This window comes from Ahaetulla prasina, chromosome 5, assembly GCF_028640845.1.
Source record: "Ahaetulla prasina isolate Xishuangbanna chromosome 5, ASM2864084v1, whole genome shotgun sequence".
In the NCBI taxonomy this organism is placed as follows: domain Eukaryota; kingdom Metazoa; phylum Chordata; class Lepidosauria; order Squamata; family Colubridae; genus Ahaetulla; species Ahaetulla prasina.
The window spans coordinates 117,486,547-117,499,512 of record NC_080543.1 but is presented as its reverse complement, the minus strand read 5'-3'; the positions used below and the strand labels follow the sequence as shown (position 1 = coordinate 117,499,512).

At 44.1% G+C, this 12,966-nt stretch overlaps 1 protein-coding gene across 1 annotated transcript; it reads right to left on the bottom strand.

The window, feature by feature from the left end:
• Window positions 1-4,952: 4,952 nt before the first annotated feature.
• SLITRK1 (SLIT and NTRK like family member 1) lies at window positions 4,953-9,241 on the bottom strand. The gene has a single exon (XM_058184954.1). It carries the CDS (start codon window positions 8,726-8,728, stop codon window positions 6,653-6,655), a length of 2,076 nt encoding a protein of 691 aa, XP_058040937.1. The 5' UTR covers window positions 8,729-9,241; the 3' UTR covers window positions 4,953-6,652.
• Window positions 9,242-12,966: the final 3,725 nt, after the last annotated feature.

Genomic DNA, 12,966 nt, shown 5'->3' with positions numbered 1-12,966 from the left:
GAGATTGTAAAGCACTACAGAGCGATATATAAGTCTAAGTGCTAGTGCTATTGCTATTTGGAGATATGATTGGAATCTGTGAACTCCTTTGTTGCAATCAGACCAAAGTATCTCTATCCAGGCATCCGGCAACTTGCATAAACATTCATTCTTACTTTACTTTATTAATTAGCCCTTGGGCCAATATCAAAGTGCAGAGTTCCAGACACAAATTATTATTAAAATCTGATAAAAACAATTCAAAATGGAATTGGAATGAAATACAGTTTAAAATGAAATCGGAATAAAATACAATAATTTAATATATAGATAAATAAAATATGATATAATTATATTTCAGTATCACCCCTACAATCTATCCCAATCACTCCCACATATGCCGATCTCAACCGAACCATTTTGCTTAAGTCATATGCTGTGTTAAATGTTATTTTCAGATTCTGGCCACACATAAGGTAATAAACAGTCATTCAATACCATGTTAAAGGGAGAAACTATCTTAGAAATACTTGTTTTGCACTAGTTGTTAAATTTATAATCCAAGAAAACTAAAAATATTAGTAAAGTTTGACATGAAATGGTATCCAAACATAAACTCAGCTAGGTTTTCTCTGTGGCCAGATATAAATACAACACTGGTATTCAAGCTGTGACTGCATCCTGATACAATTGAGAATCTTTCTAAACATTCACTGCTTATAATAGGAAGTAGCTATATAATCCAAAGGGACGCAGTAGCTCAGTGGCTAAGACGCTGAGCTTATCAATCAAAAGGTCAGCAGTTCAGTGATTCAAATCCCTAGTGCCGCGTAACGGGGTGAGCTCCCGTTACTTGCCCCAGCTTCTGCCAACCTAGCAGTTCGAAAGCATGTAAAAAATGCAAGTAGAAAAATAGGGACCACCTTTGGTGGGAAGATAACAGCTTTCCCAGGCTCTTTGGCTTTGAAACAGAGATGAGCACCGCCCCCTAGAGTTGGGAACAAGTAGCACATATGTGCGAGGGGAACCTTTACCTTTTATATAATCCAAGTCTGGGTCAAATAAATTAGGCAAAATCTTTGAAAACAGTGAGGATCCTAGACAAGATTCGTAAAAACAATAACAACAAGAAGAATAGTATAGTATAGTGATCTCAGAAAAGGGGAAATACATTGTAACTGAACACTATATTTAAACTTATTAGGGCTTATTATTTAATAAGTGATGAACTTATTTAATATAAGTTAACAAGCTATGAACTTATTTAATATACTTAATTTATTATTTAACCTTCATTTAGAAATAATGGGGAAGAAAGAAGAATTCTCTAAAATTAGTCTGGATTTTCGGGAAATTAAAAGATGAAAATATCTTTGTCATCCTTGGTTGGATCATGGTACACTTAGCATTTAGATCAATGGCCCCCAGCCTTATGGGCACTATTGACTGGTTCCATGGGGAGTGTTTTTTTGTGTGTGGTTTCATGTGCTGCCTGCATCCCATGGATGGGGGTTCAGTTGTTTGCATGGCCCAGTTTCTGGTGTGGTGCGGACTGGTGCTGGTCCATGGACCAGGGGTTGGGGACTCCTAATTTAGATGCTGAGAGAACACTGATCTTCCTTCACTTTGATTTGAAGGTGCAATGGTACTTCGTTCTTAGCTCATTTCCTGACATGAATGAAATCTTGATGCAAAGTGAGATTACTGTTATCGAAAACCATAAGGGTGTTTTTCCAATCCAACAAAGCATAGAGTTTTTTGGTGTTGGAGGGGGGTTGGCAAAATGTACACCAATACAACTGATTCAGTTTAGTTTGGACCTACTTTTAAAGAGATGAAATGCTCTTTTGGGGACTTTAAAAGCTTCTTTTAAAGTCCCCTGTCACATTGGCGACAGGAAGGGCATCCGGCCATTAAAACACTCTGCTTGCTCCATTCAGTTGCCCAGACTCCACCCCACAAGGGATTATAGAGCCATTAAAAGGAGATGAAAAGTAGCTTTGGATCAAAGCTGATTAACTTTCTCTGTCTCTCATACGTACAAAGAATATTCTAATAAACATTTACCTGCATATTAAACAGAATACAGGTAGTTCTAGACTTATGATCACAATTGAGCCCAAAACTTTTGTTGCTAAGTGAATTTTGTCCTGTTTTATGACCTGTCTTGACACAGTTAAGTGGTTGAGTGAATCACTGCAATTGTTAAGTTAGTAACACAGTTATAAGTTGAATCTGGTTTCCCCATTGACCTTGCTTATCGGAAGGGGTCAAAAGGTGATCACATGACCCCGGGACACTGCAACCATCATAAGTATAAGTCAGTTGCCAAGTGTCTAGATTTTGATCATGTGACTATGGGGATACTGGAACAATCATACGTGTGAAAAAGAGTCATGTCACTTTTTTTAGTGCCAGTGCTGGCTAAACGAACTGTTGTAAGTCAAGGATGGTATACAAGGACGGTATAAAACATTGCTATTACAGCTGCTGCTCTATATTCCATATTTTATCTCCATCTCTGCTTTCAGTCATATCTTTACTATTTCCCATCATATTCTTTCAATCCACAACCAAGAACCGCTTTCCGAAGAGATATGGACTTGCCTTAAAATGAATAGCACACCGTGTCTCAAAAGGGAGCACCTAATTCTTTTCCTTCTTCTATCCAGTGCCTGATATGATATAAAATCCATTCAACTTTCTAATAAATAACCATGTAAGATGCTCACATATATTCAAGCATATAGTCCTTATAGCAAGAAAGCAAATTATGACTTATCCTGGCCTCCTAGCAAATGATCTGTCTCAAGCCATAACATACACAAATAAGCCATCTTCCTTTTTCTCTAACTACCATACCTGGTATTATTGAAATCCCTTTTACATTTGATGGATTGAAGGCTGATTCAATTGGAGGCAGCATCTTTCACCAACACACACTTTTATAACTCACAGTGTTTCGTAATATTTGAAACAGAGAAAGGGATGCATGGGTATTGATAGCTACATACATAAAGCCACAACAGTGGAAGCATTTGTGCTTCCAATTGCATAAATATTATGGAAGCAGTTACACTTTGTCAGGATGAATAAAACATTTATGCAGTTTAATAATAGATATGACTGAGATAAATTGAAATAACTCTCTCCATTAGTCATTCACTGCTATTATCCCTTGCAAGGATCTATTTCTTTTTATGATGTATAAAAATCCATGAATATACCGAAGCAGATATGCAAAGATCCTTACAGGATAGAAATCTAAAATATTTATATTGTTTTGCATGCTACTGATCCATTAATTCTGCTTCAGGTGAAGCTTAATTCCCTTCTAAAAAGTAAAAGAACTTTAAAGTACAATTTAAGGATGAATACATTCTGAGAACTGTACTTCCCACTTCATAAAAGGGGATTTCATTTACTTCTTTTACTTAAAATATACTATGCTATGGCAACAATAAATCACTGTCTCTATTTTTTTCACTAAAAGAAAAAAGAAAATATTCAAATCAAATTCAATTCATCTGAATTTTTTTAAAAGAAAGAAATATCAAGTATTATTGTAATGTGAAAAGGCGTTGACATTTTGTTAAATTTCAGACAGGATCTGTGTTCATAAAGTAGCATGAACGAACCACAACTCTTGTATTTTGATTGTTTCTGTCAGTTCTTGGCAGATTTAACCAACTGTACATTTATAATCTGCTTGTGAATAAAAATGCTTGTCCTCAGATGGTCCTGAAACTAATTTGATTGAATGAGCACAATTTTCTTTTAAAATTGAAAACAGTTCAGGCTAAAATAACTATTCTCTCTCCCTTCTTTACTTTATCCCCATAATTTATTCTCATAACATTCTGGTTGGGGGGGAAAAATGAAACAAGGTTACGGAAGGTAAAGGGGAAAAAATGGTGAAGGGTCTTTTCTAAATAACTATAGCTTGTTCAGAGAAGCAGGGAATTGTATCATCATCATCATCAACATCATCATCATCATATCATCATCACCACGTTATACCAAAAGAATGAAACAGCCAGCGAGACAAGATTTAGGAAATCTCCCAATCCTTGACTCACAAAGCATTGCTATCCCACAAAGGTTCTTTTATGCTACAGCTTCCTTTCCCCCTCCCTTAATTTTAACCAACTGGTTTCGGGTACCTTATTTGGTCATTCCTTCCTCTCCTCCTTCTCTTTCTCCTCTTAAAACACCTGGGCTAGTAAAGGAGACCCTCCATCCTCCTGTATTGTATTTATTTGCCTTAGTTACCCAGGCTCCTCCTCTCCCCTCCCCCCCCCTCACTAGCCCTGCCACCCCAATTTGTCCTCTGAAGTTTGAGCTTAGTTCGCCCATTCCCAGTCTTTTCCCTCTTTTAAAAAGGATTTCTCTGCCTGCAGAAAGCCAGAAGCAACGTGACTAGAAGCCTCCATTTCTCTCCTGGGATTTCGGTTTTCGGAAGCTGCAATTGATTTGCGGGGTGCTCTCTGCCTCTGCATGGATTCTCTAGTTAAGGGCCAGCCTACTGTGCAAATCAATCAATCAATCAAATCAAATGAAAGGAGATGGTACTGAAGTGGGAAGGCAGAAGCAAGAGGAATTTATTTCAAGCCCAAAAGGTGAGGGGAGGGGGGAGAGAGAGGTTAGGAAATTCCATTAGTAATTAGTTCTTTTCAGTGGGAGGTTTTATTTCCTCCAGTCTCTCTCTCTCTCTCTCTCCCTCCCACTCTCTCTCTCCCTCCCTCCCTTCCTCTCTCTCTCTCCCTCCCTCTCTTTCAAAGATACTGAAGCCCAATCACCACCAGTATTCTCCCTTGTCAATCACCCTGCCTGAAAGAATCGCTGCCCAACGAAGTCAGATCCTCACATTAATCAGAAGGATCTTAAGACCTGGTCGATGAAATCAAATTCCCATCCCAGTTCTCTAGTTTATCTGCACTGTGCAACCACCACGGCAGTTCTTGGCACCGAAGGCATTTCCCAGTATTAATCAAAGGATTTGCATTCAGGGCAAGCACAAGGCCAGGAGTAGCAACTGACTTCTGAAACCCAACACAGTTTTAAGATCACAAGGAATGAAAATAAAAGAGACTTCGCTCTCAACATACATTCAAATGAAACAACCCCAGTTGGTGGCAGTTTTAAAAAGTGACATGAGGGTGGGGGGGTGTATTAAAATGAATGACCCAAGCCTTGAAAACAGTTTCACTTTAATACTGAAAAAATATGCCATTATAAAATCCTTGAATAGAATTAGTAAGTCTCGCTTGCTTTTTTTTTTTAACTTCAGCTCATATTTTTTCTCCAGATAGTATTATATATATATATATTTTTCCTCCAGAGTCTGATTTACAAGAGCACAAAAACCTTCTTTCATTCATCTCCCCAGCTTAAGTATTCAAGTGGCATTCACTACTCATGCTGAACTGCTCCAGGCTTTCGGTTTTGTTTGGTTTGGTTTGGTTCTGTTTTTGTTTTTTATTTAAAAAGAAAAAGAAAAACAACCAAAGCCAAAATGAGACAAAATCCAAGGAATGGATATAGATATATAGATATATATATTAAAAAAAACATATTGATCAACAGAGAAAAATATCCCAAGGATACTTGGTTTACATTCAGATGGAAAGGGATTCTGGAGATGTCAGTTTCCAAAAGACGCTTGAAAAAGAACCAGAAGAAGCAACTTCATCCCCTCCTCCCTCCCCCAAAGAGAAGGAAAAAATAAATTCCCCATGAAATTAAATCCCCCCCCCAATGCAAAAACCTAAACCCAGGAGAGTATAAACCATGCAAACATGTCTTAAATAAAACCTTTACATTTTTCCTTGTTTTTCTTTCTTTCTTTTCCCCACAGTAAATGGATGATCTCTACTGCCTAGCAATCACACAAAAATAATGGCGAAATGGCACTTTTCTTTTTTATTCTTATTATATACCGTATCTGTATATAGAAAGTTTTGATACGATGGAACTTATCAGGGAAGAGGGAGGACGAGGTGAACCGGACGCTGCTTCCTTTTGGGGGCTGAAGCGTCCCTGGGTGGTTTTGTATCCATGCGAACCATGCAGCAACTTGGGTTGGTTTGTTCTAGATCAGAGTTTATTTATTTACAATTACATTCATGCCTTCGTGCAACTGGACTCTCTCCTGCCTTATTCTCAATGGGGAGGGCACAAGCAAGAGCTTCTGTTCCCCATCACACGTAAGGGCCAATTAATCCACCATCAACCTGCAGGAGAGCGTATTCACACTCTTTCTCTTGCTGCAATAGGAAGCCAATCTTGGCCTTTCGATTGGATCTTTTATTTCTTTCCCACTGGTTATACAGTGTAGAGTTTACACAACCTCAGGTTGAGGCTAGGCAAATCATAATAATTAAAAATAATAATAATAATAATAAAGGCAGGCCTCCACTCATCGTGCTGGACCAGGTTTGGTGAGCAGGGTAGGTGTATTTCACCAGAAGGTAGCTTTAAGTGGGCTAAGCCCCATTCCCTTCCTGTGGTCTAATTCACATCAGCGGACAAGATGGGGACGCACTGAGATCTGGGAAAAGAAAGCTCTGAACCACCGAAGGGAAGTTGAGGTTGCTAGCTGCTGAAGTTGAACTGATTGCCCATACACGATGTTACATGTTTTGTTTTGTTTTTAACTTTAAATTTTGTAGTCTCAGTCTGATAGGGAGTGAGAGCCGCAGTCATACACTCTATGGGCGCCATCTGTACTGTAGGGTCCATTGTGCCAGTAGGAGGAGTCACATACTGTCTGTAAAGAGTTGATCTCCGAGGCAGAAGAGTTGGCATCCCTCCTTTTGGAGCGTTTCCGGTTCCTCAGGATGAAGACAAGCATGCCAACCACCGTGAAGGCAGAGGTGACAAACACCAACAAAAGGCCAGGCACCAGCACTGAGATGGAGACCCGGCTGGTCTCCAAGTAGGAATTAGAGTGAGTCCCAGTCTCTGCCAAGCCAGTGCTATTCTTATGGGTGGAAGTCAAAGTGGGCATGACTTTGAGTTGAGGGCAAATGGCCTCATTGGACAGAGATTCAAAGTCTTCCTTAAAGAACTCTTCTGGAGTCTCACACCTTAAGTCACTCATCATCACCTTTGGCCTCAGCATCTCGACCCACTGTTTGAAAGGGACAATTGGACATTTGCAGTCCCATGGGTTGTCATGCAGATCTATTTGAGTAATGGAAGTGAGTTGATCCAGCACTCCTGCCACTGGCAGATAAAGGAAGTAATTGTTGTGGATGCTGAGCTTAGAGAGAGAGACTCCAGCAAAAACATCAACTGGGAGAGACCTCAGAAGATTGTTATTCAAAATTAGTACTCTCAGCTTAGGCATGGCATTAAAAGTCCCTGGCTGGATGAGTTGGATGACATTAAATTCCATATTTAGGTACTCTAGGTTTTGCAAACCGTTGAACTTCTCTCGAGACAGTATGTCTAAATAATTATTGTCCATGTAGAGCCACACCAGCTCCAGCAGGTTTTTGAAAGTATTGTTCTCCATACTGGCAATGTTGTTGTTGCCCAAGTCCAATAGGTTGAGTTTCTGATAATCCACAAAATGGGACTTGCGAATGGTGTGGATCTTGTTGCCCCTCAGGAAGAGTTCATGGACATTGGATGGCTTAGGCTTCAGGTCCATCAGGCTGCTGATGTTGCCATCGTTGCAGTTTACCTTGAACCCCCCAGGAATCTGGTGGCAAGTGCAGGTGGCAGGGCAAGGGGTGTTACTGGAAGACTTGCCTTTCATGGTGTGGATAGAACTGGCCACGGTAGGTCTGGATTTGATTTGCCAATTGACCGGGATCTTGGTACCTCCATGAGGGGCAGAACCTGCCGTGGCAGAATCTTCCTTGCCATGGATCTTAAAAGGAGTGGGAATGGGGCCAGGATCACAAGTCTCCTCTTCTGCAGGGGGAGCTGCCAGGCTGGAATCTACCCGGGTTTTTCTGCACAACTCCTGTTCAGTTGTCTCATTTAAATCCTTCCCTTGCAAACGGGTGGGAGCTTCACAAATCACCCGACCGATCAAAGCATTCTTGGGGATGTTCTCCAGCCATTCTTTCAAGGAGAGGAGATCACAGGTACAGTCCCAAGGGTTGTCCTCCAGCAGGATCTCAGCAATGCCTGGGATCTGTTCCAAAACATCCTCGTAAGGCAAGGTTTTCAGGCGGTTACCTCGTAGATCCAAATGGGTAATCGGCACATACTGGAACACGTTGGCAGGTAAGATGCTGATCAGATTGTCATTTAAAATCAGCACCTCCAGCTTGTTTAAGTCCCGGAAGGCTCCTTGGTCAATATCCCTCAATAAATTAAAATCAGCCTGGAGATATTCCAGATCATCCAGCCCCAAGAAAGTCTGCTTGCGAAAAGATTTCAGCTTGTTGTTGTTGATGTGCAACCTCTTCACCAACTGCAGCCCCAGGAAAGCTCCCGGCACAATTTCGTGCAAGCCGTTGTTTTCCATGTGCAAGCTGACTGCATTGTAAAAGTTAGCGAACTCATTGGGGAAAAGGCGCGTGAGGGAATTGCCGTGCAGGAACAAATGGTAGAACTGGGAAGTGGGGGCCGAGAAACGTTGCAGGCTGGTGAAGCCCTTCTTCTCGCAGTCGACGTGCAAGTCGCCTTCGATCTCGGGGCACGAGCAGATCTTCTCTTTGCAAACGTCCCCCGTAACATTCCCGGCAGCCAAACAAAGAGACGTCTCCAGCAAGAGAATCCAAAGCAGCATTTTTACACCCAGCGAGTCATTCCCGAGATGAAACGCACAGAGGGGGGGAAAAAAACTACAAGCCAAAAAAAAAAAGGGGGGGGGCTTCTTCTCAAGCTGGAGCCCAGTCAAGTTCCTTCCAGGCACGGAATGTCCGAACCATCGTCAAAAATGAGGAGGGGGGAGGGGGAGAGGGAAGGTTTGGTGGCGGTGTCGGGAGGCAAAAAGGGAAAATAGATTTTTTTTAAAAAAAAACCCCACACAATTGTCTTGGCTAAAGAGGAATGCAGTGAGGGGGAGAGGTTGAGAGGCTGGGGCTTGCTCTTCTTCTTCTTCTTCTTCTTTTTTTTTTCAGCTCTCTCTCCCCCAACAAACACTGCAACAACAGCCCGGACTCCAGTCAGCGAACATATCCACAAAGTCTCCAGATAGACACAGGGGAAAACAGAAGAAGAAGAAAAAAAGAAGAAGAAGGAGAAAAGTTGAATCCCCCCTCCCGCTTCATCAACTCCCCTTTCGGTGGCTTTCCCCTTCCTTCCTCTCCCCCCCACCCTTTCCCCAAAACAACCCCCACCCCACCCCCCACGACCACCACAGCAAAGTCGATCTCCGGCTGCCTCGGCTTTAAGGGACGGTCTCGCTAGGAATCGGCGGGAGAGGCCGCTGCATCTGCAGGAGGGTGGCGGCAGGGCTGGAGGGACGGAGGTGGGAGAAGATCGCTCGCCGGGCGCATGGCTTGGCTTCGAACTGACCTTGCCTCTCTCTCTCTCTCTCTCTCCTCCTCCTCCTCCTCCTCCTCCTCTCTCGCGCGCGCAAAGCCGGCCTTGGCCGCTGCTGCTGCTGCTGCTGTGGTCGACGCCGGGTGGCCGGAAGAAGCCCTTTGGGTGCTGTCCAGTTCCCCTTGGTGCTGAAATCACGCCCCAGCCTCACGGCGGGCTGCCGAACCAATGGCGCTGCAAAAATTCTGCATATCGCTGCGGTTTTGCTTCTGTCCACCGCTTTCCTCCCTTGCCTTCGCTCTGTCTCTCTCTCTCTCTTGCTCGCTCGTTCGCTCTGTCTCTCTCTCTCTCTCTCTCCCCCGCCTCTTCTCGCCTCTCGGTCTCTCTACTGTCTTTCCGTCATTGCTGCTCTCCGCCTTTTCGTCCCCTTCTTTTCATGAATTTACTCACTTCCTCACTCCTTCACCCGCTCCTTCGAAGGCAGGAGTTGTTAGGGGAGGTTGTGTGCTCTTTCAAGCCTGGCGTACTCAGAAAGATCTGACACCCTCTGCTGAGCCGCAGTGGCAAAAATCCATCTGCTGAGGGAATGTTGGAGAAAGGGTTGGGGGGGGGGAGAGAGAGAGGTGGAGAGAGAAGGGAGAATCCAGGCGAGCGAGCGAGCGAATTAGAAAGGAGCGGGAAAGAAAGCGATCAATTCAAGGCAAGTTTGAGAAGGAGAAATGGGAGCCTGGATCGTCCATCTCTTCCCGACGCGCCTTCCCCCTTTTCCCCCTTTCGTAATGAAAAGTTGCGCCTGCCTTGCTCCTTCGACCACTCCGGCAGGCGTCGCGTGTGGAGCCGAGCTCATTCGCCAGAGGAAAAAGAGAGAGAGAGAGAGAGAGAAAAGCAGCAAAGGAGTGCGCCTGCGGAATCCCGGCGGGGCTTGACTCGAATTAGTGTCAGGAGTCAAGCGACGAGCGATCGGAGATAATTAGACCGCGCACCGTTTTCCACGTCTTCCTTCCCCTCCCGCTTTTGCAAGGATAGAATGTCTCTCTCACACCGCGTTTGGCATCTTCCTGCCGTTTCTGGCTGGCTGGCTGGCTGACTCGTTCTCGGGTTTTTGTTGTTGTTTTTTTTCCTGTTGCTGTTGCGTTTTTACCCCTTTTGCGGAGTCAGTTCCTTAGCACTGGGTGCACGAAAGGCGCGAAGGTTTCGGGTGGCAACCCAGAGCTAAAAGCATCCAGGCTTTGCCCCTTCCAATCCGCCCAGCCGGAGCGTTCCAAGAAAGGGTTCGGAAATGGTTGAACCGCCTGCCCCAGCTTGACTTGCCTGCCGGGAATCGATCCGAGAGGATCCTCAGATGGAAGCCTTGTGAGGAATGGGTGGGGTGGGGGTGGGGAGGGGAGGAGAGAAACGTCGGGCGATGCTCCGGGGCAGCAGCAGCTGGCGGCCAGGGTGAGTGGCAGCGGAACTGCAGCCGGAGAAAGGGTGTGAGGTGGCAGAGGGTGAGCGAGATTCCCTGTGAAGCAAATCGCGCTGCAAAAAGAGGTGGGGGTGGGGGGGACCAGTGCGCCGAGCGGAGGAATGCACACTCTTTCCCCCACTACTAGGATCCACATTCCCAATGCGGAAACCAACCCAACCCATCAAACTTCCTCTGCATCTCCATCGTGTCCTGCTCCGTCCTCCACGACTCCCCCTTTCCCGGAGCCCCAGTAGCTTTGTCACCGATTCTGCCGACCGACTCTTCTAGCGGGGAAGGGGAAAGCGAGAGAGGTTCCTCGCTTGCCTGGCGGTACGGAAGAGCTACTTTATATCCGAGTCAGCGGCGGGGTAGCTGGCGCGAAGCTTCCTTTGCGTAGATTTGGATGAACCGCTTGGTTAGTTTTTGCTCTAGTCAGCTTGGGGCCCATCCAGCTTGATGTCGGCGGCGAGTTCTAAAGTGTCAATACTGTGTGTGTCTCTCTCTCTTCTCTTCTCTCCTTTCCTGGCATTTCAAAAAAGCAGAGCTGAGCAAAACACTTTTTTCATTGGCTGGCGAGAATGCTATTTAGAGATGTGTGTGTGTGTATCAAGGGAAGGCGAGTAAATGAATTGTTCATGCATGTTCTTTAAACATTAAAAATGTATTAACCCCCCACCTTTCTCTTCCCCAATGCATAGCCAAGCAAAGAACCAGTTGCATCTGATGCAAAGAACCTCTGTCCTTAAAATCATTTTGTAGTCAAAGCAAGCTGTACTCCTCGTCTCGTCCAAGGGCTCCTGTTTTACACGATTTCCCATCAGAGACTGGACTCGCTGCTAGTTCAAAAGCGTTCCATCCAATAATTTTGTGTCAGCTCGGCTCTACTAGTGAACTTCACATCCTGCTAGCCAGCATATAGGAAAGGCGAAGGTGAAGGAATGCGCAGCCTAATCTGGTTTGTGGCTCCAGAGTCAAAGAAATAAAACCAGGAAGTGCTGAATTCATACAAATTCACTTTTAATAAGCATTTCCCAACCTTCAGCTGCAACACTTCCTGATCATTTCTAATAGTGCCTGGTGCCTCTGTCCCGCCTCCTCAAGAATTGGTGAATATATCCTTTCCCTGCATTTTTCTTTTTCTTTTTAAATCCTTATTAGAAGGTGACACAATATATTGGTCTGCTTTCTGCACCTGACTGGAGGATTTAGGTTATTATTTTTTCTCTCAAAGAGCTTGAAAAGAGAAAAATACTGGAAAAAACTGGAAAATGCTATTTTTTTTCTCCTAAAAAGAAATGGAGGAATCAAGTGGGAAATTAGAACAGGACCCAAGAAACCTCTGTAGAACAATGGCAAAAAAAAAAAAAGCAAGAAAGACAGGGAAGGGAAGACACCAACAACTTCCTTTAGGATGAGCTAGCTGGCTCATTTCCAAAATTCTTTATTTGGGCTCTGCTGAAATTATTTCATCTTTGTGGGGGGGAGATATGAGCCCAGAACCAAAGAAAGTAGGAATTTAAATAGATTTTTGGGGGTGAGGGGGACAAGGGAATTTATATCAAAGCTCCTATACTTATGGGGGAAGGAATGTTTGAAAAACTGAATAGGAAAAGTAGAATGTTTTTCAGGGATATCTCCCTCTCCCTCCTTCTCTCCCCGCCTCTCTCTCTCTTCCTTTTCCTCTCCCTCCCTCCTTCTCTCTCCCTCTCCCCCATCTCTCTCTGTGTCTCTGTTGCTCTCTCACACATGCACACACACACACACAAATACTCCTTTCCCATTTGCCCTAGCAAGAGACAACCTAAGAATGATTTGTAACAGCTTAAGACACTTTCTGCTGACAATGGTGGGGGGGGGGAGAGACCCTATAAGTTCCCCTTTTTCCCACAAGAGACAATACTACAAACAGTCTTACTGATGTCTTGTTCTTGTTTTTATGTCTTTTTCTTCCTGGAAAAAATGAGACGGTATCCTTCTCTGGCCAGGCAAAACCAACCTTACTGTTTTCACACTGTATGATGGGGAGGAATGGAATATGGGGCGGGGATGCTTCCCAAGGTAGGGTTCTGTGTCAGCCACTGTGTGACAGCTTC